Source organism: Tupaia chinensis, unplaced genomic scaffold (assembly GCF_000334495.1).
Source record: "Tupaia chinensis unplaced genomic scaffold, TupChi_1.0 Scaffold138441_1, whole genome shotgun sequence".
NCBI lineage: Eukaryota > Metazoa > Chordata > Mammalia > Scandentia > Tupaiidae > Tupaia > Tupaia belangeri.
Window position 1 is genome coordinate 575,179 of NW_006198338.1, and position 14,924 is coordinate 590,102.

Sequence of the window (14,924 nt, forward strand, 5' to 3'; positions counted from 1 at the left end):
GGCCACCGCGGTGAGTCACGGGCGCAGCTACCCCGGCCACCCGCGGGCACACGTAGGCTCTCTCCCACGCACTGCTCCTGCGCTCGCTGGCACGTACTTCCTCCCCGTCCTCAGTTTCCCCGCCCCGGGGGCCCCACAGCCAGCTACAGTCACTCACTTAGTCACTCCCGCTCCCCTGCACAGTCACCCACAGCCGAAGCCCACACTCCTGACACCGGAGGGTCGGTCCTGCCGGCTGCCCAGCCACCACCTCCACTCAGAAGTCTCACGTCCCAGTGGAGAGTAACTGGTCGCCTCCCCCTGCCCCAGATCCCGGCAGCCCTGCCCTCTGCTGCCAGCTTGCAGTCCCCAAGCCCACCCCCACCCTTTCTCCCTGCCTTCTCCTGTCAATCTCACCTGGCCCTAGCATCACCCTCCTACCGGTCACACCCCCTCCAGTCCCAGTCCCGGTGCTGAGCCATCGTTTTAAAATGCAAATCTGGTATTGTCACTCCCTCCTTAAGCCCTGTGTGGCATCCCGTGCCTGGGGCTAATGCCTGCCCTGTGAGCCTGGCTCTGTCCCTCTGTTTCCCCCCACCGCCACCCTGGCCCTCAGTCCTCCAGTGGTCCCCGTGCTGTGTCCCTGTCCCTTCCCCAGGGAGACCCCCTGCCCACGCTCTCACCCTCCATCCGCGCGCACCCTGCCCTGTGCCCTCCCCCCCACTTTGACCCTGCATTGGTGGTGTGAGTCCTCCTGGTGTGCCCAAGTTCTGTCACCACCTGGACGGCTCAATGGCCACTTGCTGAGTGCATGAACAAACGAATGAATGAATGAATGAGAGTGAATGAATGAATGAGAGCCTCGGTGGTCAGGTGCAGCTTCCCTTCTGCAGGAGCAAATGCCTCTTCAGCCAAAAAACATTTGGCACCTACCCAGTGCCAGGCCAAGGTCCCAAGGGAGGGACTGTCCCCTCCCCCAAGATTACTTGTGGGGCGTAGGTGGGGGAGGGCTTTGCCTGGGATTTCAGCCCTCTGGGCTGTCCTGGCTGATTGTTCTGGGGGGACCAGAGGTGTCCTCCACTTCTCCCAGGAAGTACTTATTGAGGGCCTTAGGTCACGTGACCCCAGGTGTTTAGGGGGACTCTTTGGATCCCTGATGGAGGATGGAGGCCGCTAAAGGTGCCCCCTGCCTAATAGCAGCTTGGGCCGGGCATTGGTGGGACTGCGGAGGTGGGCAGAGGAGTTTGTGGCTTCAGAGATGCCCCCTCGACTCCCTGGAAGAGCCCTTGGTTGCTTGGTGCTGAGGGTGAGCTCCTTCCCTGGATCACACGGTGCCAGCTGAGTGTGGACCGTGTGGCCCATGAGCCTAGCATGCCCACACCGCCAGGCTGTCAGCTCCTGCCTGTGTGGTGGGGAGGGCTGCCGAGTCTCAGGGCTCAGATCCCGGAAGAAGCCCTGCTTGTCTTTGATTCTGCGCCTGGCTGGGGCTCCTGGGGGTGTGGTGTTCCTGTGTGCGCCAGCTCCTGGGGATGGCCTTTCCTTCCTCCAGGACCCTCGGAGGGGGGCCATGGCTCGCCCTGGGGACTGGGCCTTGGTGGAGATCGCGATTCCTGGGGAGCCGCTGCGGCCCCTCCCCCGCACTCTGACTCACTGTCTGACACTTTTCTTGGCCTCTTCCACTATCTTTCATTCCTCTTTCTGACCAGGCCCCTCCATGGCTCTGGCTCGGCCTTTTTGTCTATCTCCTGCCTCTGCCTCTCTCAGCCCTGGGAGTCCCAGGTGGGACAGAAGAACCCCAGATTCAGGAGCTCTCCCCCAGGCCCATCACCCCCCAAAGAGTGCCGGGCAGGAGATCCTTTTCTGTTTTATCCAGGCCCACCGATCCCGGAGGGTCCTTCCCGGAACGTGCAGCATGACGGCTGTCGCTCCCGGGCCTCTGTTCCGCCTGCAGCCCCAGAGGTTGTAACCTCTCACCTTAAGTTCCCCTTTTGCGGCCATGCCTGGGGCACTGCTTGGCATCTGGCTGCAGCCTGCTTCCTTGACATCTCTCTCCATCTGTTCACCCTCGGGGAGCAGGGAGCCTCCGGAGAGGCGCACCTTGGCATCTGCCTGCAGCCTGAGCTTCCCTCCCTGTCCACAGCCCGCCCTCTTCCTGGAGCACCGTTCTTTTTCGTTCTTTCTTTCTTTCTTTCTTTCTTTTTTTGGAGAGGTTTTGCTATAGGGCGCATGCACTCACCAGAAAGAGAGAGAGATAGAAAGCGAGAAATCACCCCCCGGGGGGGATGGCCACGCTGCAATCCCTTCTCCTCCATTCTCTTCTTGGGATCTTGGGCACGCACACACATGTGCCCAGCATGGGTTTAAGCCACTGGGTCCGGGACTCGAACCGTGGTCAACTACATGGGAATCCAGCAACATAGCCATTCCCTTAAGAATCATTTTAACTTTATTTATTTTAATTTGACCAGAGTGAGAGAGAGGGAGAAAGCAAGGTGTCAGGTCCAGGACTCCAACCTGAGTCGGCCATGTGGGAATCCATTGCCCTTAACCACCATGCCACCTGCTGGCCCCAAGCACCATTCTTGCTCAAAGCCTCTGGCACAGGCTGGGGGATGGGCATGTGGCCCCCTCCTTAAATTAAGTGACGAGAGTAGCAGAGGATCCCCTGGCCAGTTGTCTCTGTTGATACCTGAGAATGTGGGCTGGCTGCCTACCTTCCACAAACTCGGGCGCTGTCCCCATGCCAGACTGTGTCCTAGGCATGGGCAGAGTGACAGCCAGGCAGGGGTGCCCTCAGGGTGGTATGAGGGTGAAGAGCAATGAGGCTATTGCCCTCTGCTCAGATTAGGGCTGCTGTGGGCAAAGCCAGGGCTGTGGGGGCTGTCTGAGTTTGGACTGCTGTCACAAAAATACCGCAGACTGGGTGGCTTCAACAACAGACATTTCTCACATTTCTGGAGATTAGAAAGGCCAAGTGGATCTCGGTGAGGTCCTTTGTGGCTGGGAGATGCACACCTTCTCCCTGTGTCCTCACGTGGTGGAAAGAGATCATGTCTTGTCTGCTCTTACAAAGAGAATTCGTGCCCTAATTACCATCCCAACGCCCCTCCTCCAAATGCATCGGGGACTTGGTCTAAACGTGAGTTTCTTGGTAGGACATCAATACGCCGTCCATAGCAGGGACCCAGACAGGTCAAGGGAAGGAATGGGGGGCTCCAGAGGCGCCATTGGCACGGGCCAGGTGGTGAGCGGGGATGGCCATTAGGGAACAGCACATGCAGCTGGAGTGTGGGGAAGGCGGTGGGGACTTGATCCCGAGGGCCGACTTCCCTAAGGGGAGCTGCGGAGCGGTTCTAAGCTTGGACGTAGCAGGTGGATGTGCAGATTAAAGAGATCATCCGGGCTGTCAGGTGTAGAATGGCTGGGAGGAGCGGGCAGGAGCGGAGGTAGGGAATACGGGTAGCAGCAGTAGGGACAGATGACAAGGGCAATAAACTTTAAATCAATGATGACCTACATAAAATGCTTAAAATAAACGCATCTTACATAGACAGCTACATTGCATTTGTGTAGTTTTAGACACCCATATAATTACCACCCAGAGCAACACAGAACATTTCTAGTCCTTCCAGAAAATTCCCTCATGACTCTGTCTCCAGGGCTTACCCTTCCTTCCCACCCCCGAACCACTGCTCTGATGTGGATTATCACCCGTTGGTTTTGCCTTTTCTCGAACTTCATTTGCACGCCTTCTGTGTCTGGCTTCTTTCAGCTCAACGCGATGCCTCAGATTCATCTGCGTTGTGTGTAGCCAAGGGCTCGATTTTATTTTTATTTTTATTTTCTTCCTTTTCTGCAGCTCAGAGTAACCATTCACTGGAGCGTGCATTACCGCCGTCCTGAAAACTTGATTTCTATTGATTTCTGTAAACCTCTCAACCCTACGAGGTCCTAAGGCAAATCCCCAGAGACAGAGAGGTTAAGGAACTGGCCCAAAGATCACCCAGCCGATTCATAGCCACGCCAGGGTTCAAGCGCAGGCCAGTCTGGTCCTGCAGCCAAGATTTCTAGCTGTGTCGTGTGCCGCACCTCGTGTGGGTTCGATGGGTTCGTGTGAACTTCCAAGCCCGGGTGCCGGGGTGTAGTCGGAGGGAGAGGGAGGAAGGCGTTGAGGACGACTACAGGTTTCTGGCTTCAGTAACTGGGTGGGTGGCAGCTCTGTTACTAAGATAGTGAACACAGGAAGAGGGACAGATGGCATGGGGGGTGGGGAATGGAGACAAGGGGTTCGATTTGGGGCCTGTGGAATTTGGTTTCCAGGGGACAGCCAGGCGGAGATACCAGGTGGGCATTCGGTCCTGGGGGTGTCTCGGGGCTCAGGCGTTGGGGGCCACTGAGCACCCTGCCGACGCATGGGGAGTGTGGGAAAGGACGGGGTCTCTTGTCAGGACGGGTAGGGACAGGATGTGTGGGGGGTGTCGTCCACGTCTGGGTCCTGTATGTCTGAGCGGCTGTGGTCTCCGCGTGTGCGCCTGTGTGCCTGGGCCTGGACTGGGAGGCCCCATCTCCGGGGAGAGCCTGCAGGTCAGCTGGGAGCTGGCTTGTTTTTGTTTGTGGTTTGACCCTGGGGGTGGGGGTGGGGGGTGCCAAGCCTGAGAAACTACTCGCTGTGAAGCCCCCGGAAACACCTGCGAGTCCTCTTCCCCCAGGCCTTGGGTGGGGGGAGTTGGCCTGGGAGAGCCGTTTCTTGCATCACACTCTCCTGCCTGTCGAGGGGAGGCTGTTCCTGGGGTGAACTTTATCTGGTGAGTCGGTTGGCAGCACACCCCGCCAAGATGGGAGGACTTGGGGGGAGCATTGGGGGGGAGGGGCATTTGGAAGAGACACCTGAGTAGGGGAGACCAAGATAGGCTTCTGTTGGTTTTTCCTGTTCTCTCATTTCCGGTGATAGTGGTGGGGGAGGGGCTCCCCAGCACTGGGGCCTCAGCTCCATTTCCCCTTCTTCCTGCACTCCTGGGGGCCTCACCCCCGATTGCAATAGGACCCAGCAACTGAGACAAGGTAGTTGTACCCAGCCCTTCGGATCGAGTCCCCCAGGGGCTTCCAAACCATGGGAGAGGCTGTGATTCGTGGAAGCATTCAGGGGAAGGAACCCTAGGTCCCCCTCCTTGGGATCAGGCCAGCCTGGCTGGGGGAGTCTGGTTACACTCTTGCTGAGGGCCAGGATGCTCCAAGGGGAGACACTGGTGTGTCCCCAGGGGCCCTGTGTCATGTTGCTACAGATAGGAGCGATCACCTTAGGCCGGTCATATTTTTTTATTTTATTTTTGTTTTTTGTGGAGAGGTTTTCGCTATAGGGCGCGTGTGTTAGCCAGAGAGAGACATAGAGACAGAAAGCGAGAAATCACCCCCCAGGGGGGATGGTCACGCCACAATCCCTTCTCCTCCATTCTCCTCTCGGGATCTTGGGCACGCACGCACACGCGCCCGGCGTGAGTTTTAAGCCACCGGGTCCGGGACGCGAACCGCGGTCTACTACGTGGGAGTCCAGCGACATAGCCATTACGCTAACTGCTGGTTCCCAGGCCGGTCACTTTTACTAGAAGACTTTTTTAGAGGAGGAAAGTCATTTTCATGTGGGAGACTAATCCAAGCAAATGGGGTTAGCTGGTGGCATAGGAGGCCAGACATAGGCTAAGTGTTAGGGTCAAATTGGACATTGGAGGGACTAGCAGTTAGCATAATGGCTATGTCGCTGGACTCCTACATAGTTGACCGTGGTTCACGTCCCAGACCCGGTGGCTTAAAACTCACGCCGGGCGCGTGTGCGTGCGTGCCCAAGATCCCGAGAGGAGAATGGAGGAGAAGGGATTGCGGTGTGGCCATCCCCCCTGGGGGGGGGTGATATCTCACTTTCTGTCTCTCTGTCTCTCTGTGTCTGGCGAGCGCACATGCCCTGTAGTGAAAACCTCTCAAAAAAAAAAATTGGACATTGGAGAGACATCGTAGACAGCTCTCCAAGTGCATACGAGGCCTGGAGGCAGGGGACTTCTGCATCAGGCCCCCTGGAGGAGGGGACTTCTTCTGCAGGGCCGGAGTTTCTAAGGGAAAGTCTGAGAAGCTCCCTCCCAACTACCTTGTCTCAGGGAGAGGAGGCACTGAGGAAAGTGCTCCGGAAATGGGAGCCAATGTCAAAGCCAGCCTGTCCCCTGGAGTGCACACGCCCCTGGTCAGCCTGCCCCAGAGCGAGGGCTCGCGCCGCCCGTGTGTGCAAGGTGGCGTGTCTGTGTGGGTGTGCTGGGGGAGGAGGAGGAGGAAGCGGGGCCACTGTACAAGGGCTTTGCAGGCTGTTGGGCATGCCAGCGGCCCCACACACACACACACACACACACACACACACAGACACACACAGATGCGAGCCGTGTGAATCACCCAGCCAGTGAGTCAGCCCCCAGGATTCCTGTCGGGGAATGAGCAAGGCTGGGCTGAGGTCTGTCAGTCCATCTGGCGGTCTGTCTGCCTCCTGCCCCCGCTGGCGTGGATGCATATGTGTGTAGGTAGGGAGTAGGGGACAGCCGGAAGGTGCCTGGTGCTTTCCCAGGTCAGGCTTTGGCTGAGGTCATGGGAGTCGGAGACCGCCAGGGTGTGGACTTGCACAGTGGTTTGTAGGAAGGCTCTCTGTCCTGTGCAGAGGAGCCCCTGGAGAACCTGCCCTGCACATGAGGCTGGCTGGAGGGCAGAGGGCGGAAGAGGGAGGCTAGTCTGGGACACCTTGCAGGGTAAGCGACCAAATGGCTGAGAGCTTGTGTCCTGCCCTCCGTCAGTGCCTGCTCCTGCCAATGCCCCAGGCCTGCCATTTACAAATTCCTCATTCCCATTCCAGGCTGTCTGTCCCCAGACCCCGGAGTGCCCCTGCACCACCATGACCGGGCTGCTGAAGAGGAAATTTGACCAGCTGGATGAGGACTCCTCCTCGTGCAGCTCCTCCTCCTGCTGCCACTCTCGCTCCTGCTCCTTGAGCTCATCTGACTCCCCTGCCTGGGACTCAGATGAGGACAGCCCCCGGAATCAGACACCCCTGCCTGACCGTGACTGCTGTGGCCTCCGGAGTTTCACCCGTGAGTCCTTTCTCCCCTGGGAACCCGACCACGCTCTCCTTCCTGAAAGAAACCTGGAAGCCCCTGAGATTGTTTCTCCATGGCTGTTGCGCCCCACAGCATAGGGTCACTCGGCACCCACTCTCCAGGGACAGCCCAGCCAGCCGAGGGAGTTAAGGTGTCCGGGATACAACCCCTCCGAGTGGCCCTGGGGCCTGCCAGCTCTGGCCTGTCCCCCCCAGGTTCATGTCTCCAGCCTGTGTCCTACCGTCTTACCACTGAGCCGAGTCCCACACCCCATGCTCCCTTAACAGAGGCCCTGTTGAGCCCTTCCCTCTCCTGCTTCCAAACTGACAGCGAGGGCCCTGGAGCAGTGCTTTCAACCTATTTTTCATTCACTCCCCCCACCCTAAAGGAGTCTTTTTAGATATGTTTTCTCCAATCACCTCAACCCATGAAGTTTTAATATCATAGATAAGCTGTTTATCCTTTTTTTTAAGAGGTTCTTGCCTTAGGGCACATGCATTAGCATAGGGAGGGGAGATTAGATGGTGAGAGGGAAAGTGAGAAATCACCCCCTGGGGAGATGGCTAAACCGAAATCCCTTCTGCATTCTCCTCCTGGCATTTTGGGCACACACCGCACATGTGTGATTTTCAAGCCACTGGGTCTGGGACTTGAACTGTGGTCGGCCATGTGGAAGTCCAGTGCCGTAACTGATACACCATCTGCTGGCCCCGAGCTGTTTCTCTTTTATGTACTGTATATACATGTCTCGCATTATACATGAAAGAGTGCGATTTTTTAGCACAAAGACTCCAACAGTACTAGCAGAAAACCTTTTAGAAATTTCCTCAGGTAATTGGTAAGGTACAAAATTAATATCTTAAGTTAAAGTATATGGAATTTTTTCAGTATCTGAGCATTTTGTAGTAACTTCTTTTTATTTTTTTAGAGAGGTTTTTTCTATAGGGCACATGCACTCACCAGAAAGACAGAGACAGAGACAGAAAGCAAGAAACCACCCCCCAGGGGGGATGGCCACGCCGCAATCCCTTCTCCTCCATTCTCCTCTCGGGATCTTGGGCACGCACGCACATGCATCCGGTGTGAGTTTACCACCGGGTCCGGGACTCGAACTACAGTCGACTACATGGGAGTCCAGCAACATAGCCATTACACCAACTGCTGCTCCCTGTAGTAATTTCTTATGGTTGAGCCTAATAACAATATTTTACCAATGTATGGGTTGCATATACTAATAATTAATTTAGTGATTCTTATACAGTAAACAATTTATATGGGTCAGCTGGTGGTGTGGTGGTTAAAGTGACTAGGTCCTATGTGACCGACTGCATGGTTCGAGTCCTGAACCCAGTGACTTGAGAAACACACTGGGCGTGTGTGCCTACATGCCCAAAATCCTGAGAGGAGAATGGAGAAGGGATTACTGCATGGCCATCCCCCGAGGGGGTGATTTCTCACTCCTCCCCACCCCTCCATCTCTCGGGCCAGTGCACATGCCCCATAGCAAGCCATAAAAACTCACTAACTTATAAAGGGAAGACCTTTCTAAGCCTGTTGCAAACACCAGAAGCTCGATTTATTTCTGATTATGTGAACCTTAAAAATTATTTGATCAAATACTATGAAAAATAAAAAAGAACTAAATTATTTTTGCAGATAGGTTAGACTCATAATTGTCTCTAATAATGATATAGAAGGAGCTCCTGCAATTCTGCTTTTAACAGCCTTAGGAGGGCTGGCCTTAGAGTGCACTGGTCAGATACTGTGTGTGCTTAGAGGGAGCCTGATCCTAGTGGCTTAAAAAACATACATGAAAAAGCTATATAAAACTGTATAAGGGGGACTAGCCAATGGCATAATGGTTACGTTGCCGGACTCCCATGTAGTCATCCGTGGTTCAAGTCCCAGACCCAGTAGCTTGAAACTCTCCAGACGCGTGTACGTGCGTGCCCAAGATCCCGAGAGGAGAATGGAGGAGATGGGATTGCAGCGTGGTTATCCCCACTAGGGGGCGATTTCTTGCTTTCTGTCTCTCGGTGAGCACAATCGTCCTATAGCAGAAATCTCTCTTACAAACAAAAACACCAGAAAGACCTATAAGTAGCTAATAAAGATGGGAGAGCTGATTAATCATACAGGTGCTGTCACTCGGATGGTCAATAACAGCAAGCCAGTGTTGACGAGGGTGGCGTGTCCCCTTCTGCCAGCTCTGTCCCAGCCGGGAGAGGTGTGAGGAGATGCAGCTGGGCGTGACCTCCCAAGGTCCCTCACGCTGGGCCTCCCAGAGAACTAACCCCTGCCCCGCCCTGCCTCCCTTCCAGCCTTGTCCATCCTGAAGCGGGCCCGCCGCGAGCGCCCGGGCCGCGTGGCCTTTCGTGGCATCACTGTCTACTACTTCCCTCGGTGCCAGGGCTTCACCGGCGTGCCCAGCCGTGGAGGCTGTACTCTGGGCATGGCCCCTCGTCACAGCGCCTACCGCCACTTCTCCTTGGCCGAGTTTACGCAGGAGAAAGAGCGGGCACGGCGCGAGAAGCTGCGCCAGCGTTTGAAGGAAGAGAAGCTGGAGCTGCTGCAGTGGAAGGTAGGGGGCCTCCTTTTGTGCCCAGTTCTGGGGACATTCCTGGAGCCCCAGCCTCAGGGAGGGCCGTCGGGTGGCTGCCGATCGGCTCGCTATGTGTGAGGGCCCGTGGGCCCAGGGATGGGCTGGAGTGGAGCCTGTTTCCTGGATTCCCTGCGGATGGAAGGGAGGCATGTGAGGGGCGGGAGACACGGTGCTGGATCGGACCTTCCAGGAAGGGGGACCGAGAGTCCGTGCGACGTGGGCTGTGTATCTGGCCAGCAGCGGGCATGTCTGTGACCTGGGGAACGAGTAGGATCTCTCTCTGGGAATGGCCTGGACCGCATCTTCAGCCGTCCTGCTCGCTGTCATACCCGCAGTCCCCCATGATCGAGCCCCCCAGGGAGCGTGTGTCAAGTCTGGGTGGAGCTTGGTCTGTGTTGGTGTCCACGCCGCTCACATTGCCCTCTCTTGCGGCTGCAGCTCTCGGCTGCCCCGGTCCCTGAGGCAGAAGCAGGCCCGCCGCTCACTGTGGACGCCATCGATGATGCTTCCGTGGAGGAGGACTTGACCGTGGCCGTGGCAGGCGGCCGGTTGGAGGAAGTGAACTTCCTGCAGCCCTACCCAGCCCGGCAGCGGCGGGCTCTGCTGCGGGCTGCAGGCGTTCGAAGGATCGATCGCGAGGAGAAGCGGGAGCTGCAGGCGCTACGCCGGTCCCGGGAGGATTGTGGCAGGGGCTGCGATCGGGTCTGTGACCCTGAGACCTGCAGCTGCAGCCTGGCGGGCATCAAGTGTCAGGTGCGGAGGCTGGACCGGGTTGGAGGGGGGAACCGAGCGGGGGGCTCTGTCTGGCTTCACGGAGTCCTCACGTGTGTCTCTCCCTTCTCTGCAGATGGACCACACGGCCTTCCCCTGCGGCTGCTGCAAAGAGGGCTGTGAGAACCCCCAGGGCCGAGTGGAATTCAACCAGGCCCGAGTTCAGACCCATTTCATCCACACACTCACCCGCCTGCAGCTGGAGCAGGGAGCTGAGAGCCTCGGGGAGCTGGAGAACCCTGCCCGGAGCAGCCCACTCGGCCCTGGCGAGCAGGCCCCGGCCTCCACTTTCCCACTGGCCAAGCCCCCCGTTAGCAGTGAGCTGGGTGACAGCAGCTGCAGCAGCAGCATGACTGAGTCCTCCACAGCGTCTTCCTCCATGTCGGGCACCAGCGAGGCCCTGGATGGCCCCTCCCACCCGAGCCTGCCCGGCCCTGCCTTCCAGCCTGGCATGGATGATGACGGCCTGGCACGGATTCTGAGTTTCAGTGACTCCGAGCTCGGCGGGGAGGAGGAGGAGGAAGAGGAGGAGAGGGGTGTGGGGAACCTGGACAACCTCAGCTGCTTCCATCTGGCTGACATCTTTGGCACCGGTGACCCCGGCAGCCTGGCCAGCTGGACTCACAGCTATTCTGGCACGAGCCTCGCATCGGGCATCCTGGATGAAAACGCCAACCTGGATGCCAGCTGCTTCCTGAATGGTGGCCTTGAAGGGTCAAGAGAAGACAGCCTCCCTGGCTCCTCGGTACTGCCCAGTACGGACGCCGGCCAGAGTAGCTCGGTGGACCTCAGCTTGTCTTCCTGCGACTCCTTTGAGCTGCTTCAGGCTCTGCCAGATTATAGCCTGGGGCCTCACTACACCTCCCAGAGGGTGTCTGACAGCCTGGACCACCTCGAGGCACCCCACTTCCCCTTGCCCGGCCTCTCTCCGCCTGGGGATGCCACCACTTGCTTCCTGGAGTCCCTCATGGGCTTCTCTGAGCCCGCCACCGAGGCCCTGGCTCCTTTCGTTGACGGTCAGTTCGAGGACGCTGCCCTGATGTCTCTGATGGAGCCCGTGGCGGTGTGAGGCCCCAGGGGCCTTTCCCCAGCCCCGAGAGCCTTGTCGCTGCTTTTTCTGTAACTGGAGGCTCCCAGGGTCTCTATGAAATAGTCCCTGTTGGCTGGCTCCCCCCAGGTGCCCCGAGAACACTCCTGGTTTTCGTGCAACACTCTGGATTTATTTATTTTTTTTTAAACTTTCCTGTGCCGGAGAGAGACTGGGCAAGGGGCTCCCCCTTTCCGCCGCCCGGCCCTCTCTGCCCACACAGCGCGCTCCACCTCCGCATCGCGTCCTGGGAAGAGGAGAAAATGAGCTCTCCCGGAGCTTTTCAGTCTTCGTGTGACGTCCCTCAGCCCGAAGACAGTGAGACAGGCCGAAGTCAGCCACCTCTGGCTTCTCCTGCCACCTGAGCCCCGTGCCCACGGGCGCTGGATCCTCCGGACTGTGAAGACTAATTTATTTCCATAATTTATTTGGAGGCTTTGGCTGCTCTCCTCTGGCTGGGGGGCAGTGCTGGGGCCAGGGGTAGTCCTTTTTGCCTTCTGGTCCTGCACTTTGCCCTGCCTGGGCTTTGGTGTAGACCTGTGGCCAGTGTAGACCAGGGATGTGTTCAAGCCCCGCTGTTGGATGACCAAGCAGGCAGGGGCTGGTCAGAGACAGTGACTGGGCAGAGGGAGGGGCTTGGTGACCAGCTGTGACCAAACTCCCTTCTGCCCCTGGCAGCCCCTCTGCTTCCTCCCCTCTGTCCCATCGCCCCTCTCCCCACAGAGAGCCGGAGGTGCAAAGCCTGCCCCAGTCCATGTTCTCAGGGCTCTGAGCATCACACTCCAGCCTGGCACACCAGCCCGTGCCCTGAGGCGAGGGGTGGCCCCAAGGGCCCGTGCGCCCTTCGGTATGTTTGCTGTTACTGAATTTGGCGTCGTTATTTCTGTGCTGTCTCTGAGTGGCAGAACTATAATTTATTCATTTTTCTCTGTCTGTGCCAAGAAACTCAGGCTCTGGGCCTGCCCCTTGCCCGGGAGGCCTTGCCAGCCTGCGTGCTTTTGGGAACACCTTGTACCTGAGCTCACAGGTACCAATAAAGAAGCTCTATTTTTAACGGCGTGGTCACGTCTGTGGGATGGGGAGCTTGGGGGCACATCCTCTGGAGGTGTTGGGGGGAGGGAAGGCCCATGGGGCCTGAGACCAATGCTGCTCTGAGAGGTGGGAGTAGGGGCACCCAGCCCACTGGGCCTCCTTCCAGGCAGGCCAGTCAGCTCAGAAGCCGGAAGCCGAGAGGCTGGCTGTGCAGGTAGAGCAGTTCTTTTGAATTAACCCATTTTGGAAGTTGGGTAGTAGTGGGGAGCAACAGCTGAGACAGAAGTCTCTGCATGGGGCAGGTGAAGGAGCGCCCTCCCACCCAAGTGAGGGCAGGGCAGTGGGACGTGGCTGGTGGAGACCTGGGGCCAGCTGCTGTGGTCCCCGGGAGTTGAGCAAGGGAGCTGCAGAACCTCATCTTTCTGTACCTGCCAGACCTGTCAGACCTGTCCCTGGCAGCCCATCTTGGCAGCAGGCCATAGGAACAGGCTGCACCCTGCCCTGGGGAGCCCACTGGCAGCCGAGGAGGATGGTGGACCACCCCCTTAGGAATGGTCATGCTGGCAGGTGGGCCTGACTTGGGCCCCCTTTGCTGGCCCTCATTCTCTGTCTCTGTTGGTCTGTGCTGGGCTCACTCATTATTTTGACTCACTCCTAAGAGCCATCAGCCCACAAGGCTGGGTTTGAATCCCAGCTCTGCTACTGCTTAGTTTATATCCCCTCAATGCTTGGGTGTCCCTGATGCTGTGCAAATAACACTGCTCTCCTTTAAGCCTGTTTGGTGCATGCATGCAAGATTTGCAGCGTCTGGGTTTTCCCATTTCTGCCTCTTTCGTCTATGGTTAAGCCTTGCTTTCTTGCCAGTCCTGTCACCCCTTAGGTATTGGCCTTTCACCTCTGGAAATGCATGGCCATGGCCATATTGGTGGCCACTAGAGGACTCATGGCTTGGGAGTCTGGCCTATAATGGGACAGTATGACCCGTAACTAGCTTAGGCAGGAATAGTTAGGCCAAAGGCCTCTCAGGGTGGAAGAGCCTGGTACATTCAGTTGCCTGGTCTCCCCCCTTCATGGGTATCCAGACACCCTTTTGTCCTAGCTTGCTTCAGCACCCATGACCCAAAACCGGGGCCTCCCCAGGGCTCTGAGGGTCTACTCTGACTAGCCTAGGGCCAGGGTGGCAGCCCTTGGCAGTTCTGGCTCCTGACTGGAAATCCTTATGGCTGGCCTGAGGTCTTGTCTCCACATCAAGCCCACGGGGTCCACTCTTGGCTTTTCTTTTTTCTTTTTTTTTTCAAGATAAATGAAGACAACTTCTATTTTTTTTTTTTTTTTTGGAGAGGTTTTTGCTATAGGGCACGTGCACTCACCAGACAGAGAGAGAGAGAGACATAGAGACAGAAAGCGAGAAATCACCCCCCAGGGGGGATGGTCATGCCGCAATCCCTTCTCCTCCATTCTCCTCTTGGGATCTTGGGCACGCATGACCACCAGGTCCAGGACTCGAACTGTGGTCGATTACATGGGAGTCCAGCAACGTAGCCATTATGCTAACTGCTGATCCCCTAAGTACTCTTCTTTAAATCGATTTTATCAGTATGCTTAACAGTGAAACCCTCCCCAGGGAACAACCCCCACAAATTCATGAATTCACTGTGCTATTTATTTTCCTCTGATAGGGAGGTGATGGACGAGTTACATTCATAGACATTCAATATCTGCTCTATATCACTGAGTGTAGAGGACGACACCTTGATGGGGGACCAGCTCTAATTTCCTGCTGCATACTGAGGCCTCTAGGGGAAAGGACTAGGGAAGGTCACATGGATGACCCTTGGCCTTCTGACCCCGAGACCGGACTGGCCCACTCCTGCCATCCTGATCGACACGATGAGGGTTACTGGAAGCTTCCGTCGCAGTCGCAATGAACGTCACCCACCCAGAGACCATCACGTTTGGTCCCTTGGGCCTTAAAAGGGTTTCTGGAGGATGAATTCGTTGGCCAACGTCTTTCACCAAAGTTGAAGTGGGGACTTTTTTCTTGAAATGCATTTCTCGGCACCAGACAAGGGTCATCAGGTCTGCCCCGACTGGTAAGGAGCAGGAGAAGCCAGCTGAGGACTAGGGGCTGGGGGGGAGGGGGGCGCGGACAGTGAGGGGTGTGTGTGGTGCGGTGAGGGAAGGCTGGACGGTGGCCCTTGTGACCTGCAGCCCGCTCACACAGGGCCTCAGCTCGGGGGACTGCAGTTGGCCGTGTAGACCCACTGCCCGCGGCATCTTGGGCCTACCGCCAGGGCAGGCTGGGTGGGTAGCATAGCAGCTGCTTCTC

At 57.1% G+C, this 14,924-nt stretch overlaps 1 protein-coding gene across 3 annotated transcripts in view; it reads left to right on the top strand.

The window, feature by feature from the left end:
• Positions 1–12,617, top strand: part of CSRNP1 (cysteine and serine rich nuclear protein 1) — a 14,542-nt gene extending 1,925 nt beyond the window's left edge. The window contains exons 1-5 of one of the 3 annotated variants that reach the window (XM_006161344.3): positions 2,489–4,784; positions 6,863–7,097; positions 9,425–9,684; positions 10,144–10,458; positions 10,553–12,617. In XM_006161344.3, coding sequence (XP_006161406.1) covers positions 6,902–7,097; positions 9,425–9,684; positions 10,144–10,458; positions 10,553–11,545 — 1,764 coding nt within the window. In that variant the 5' untranslated portion in view covers positions 2,489–4,784; positions 6,863–6,901 and the 3' untranslated portion in view covers positions 11,546–12,617. Of the gene's footprint in view, positions 1–2,488; positions 4,785–5,949; positions 7,098–9,424; positions 9,685–10,143; positions 10,459–10,552 lie in introns of those variants that run through there. The other 2 variants (XM_006161343.3, XM_014592748.2) reach the window with 2 other exon arrangements.
• The last annotated feature ends 2,307 nt before the right edge of the window (positions 12,618–14,924 follow it).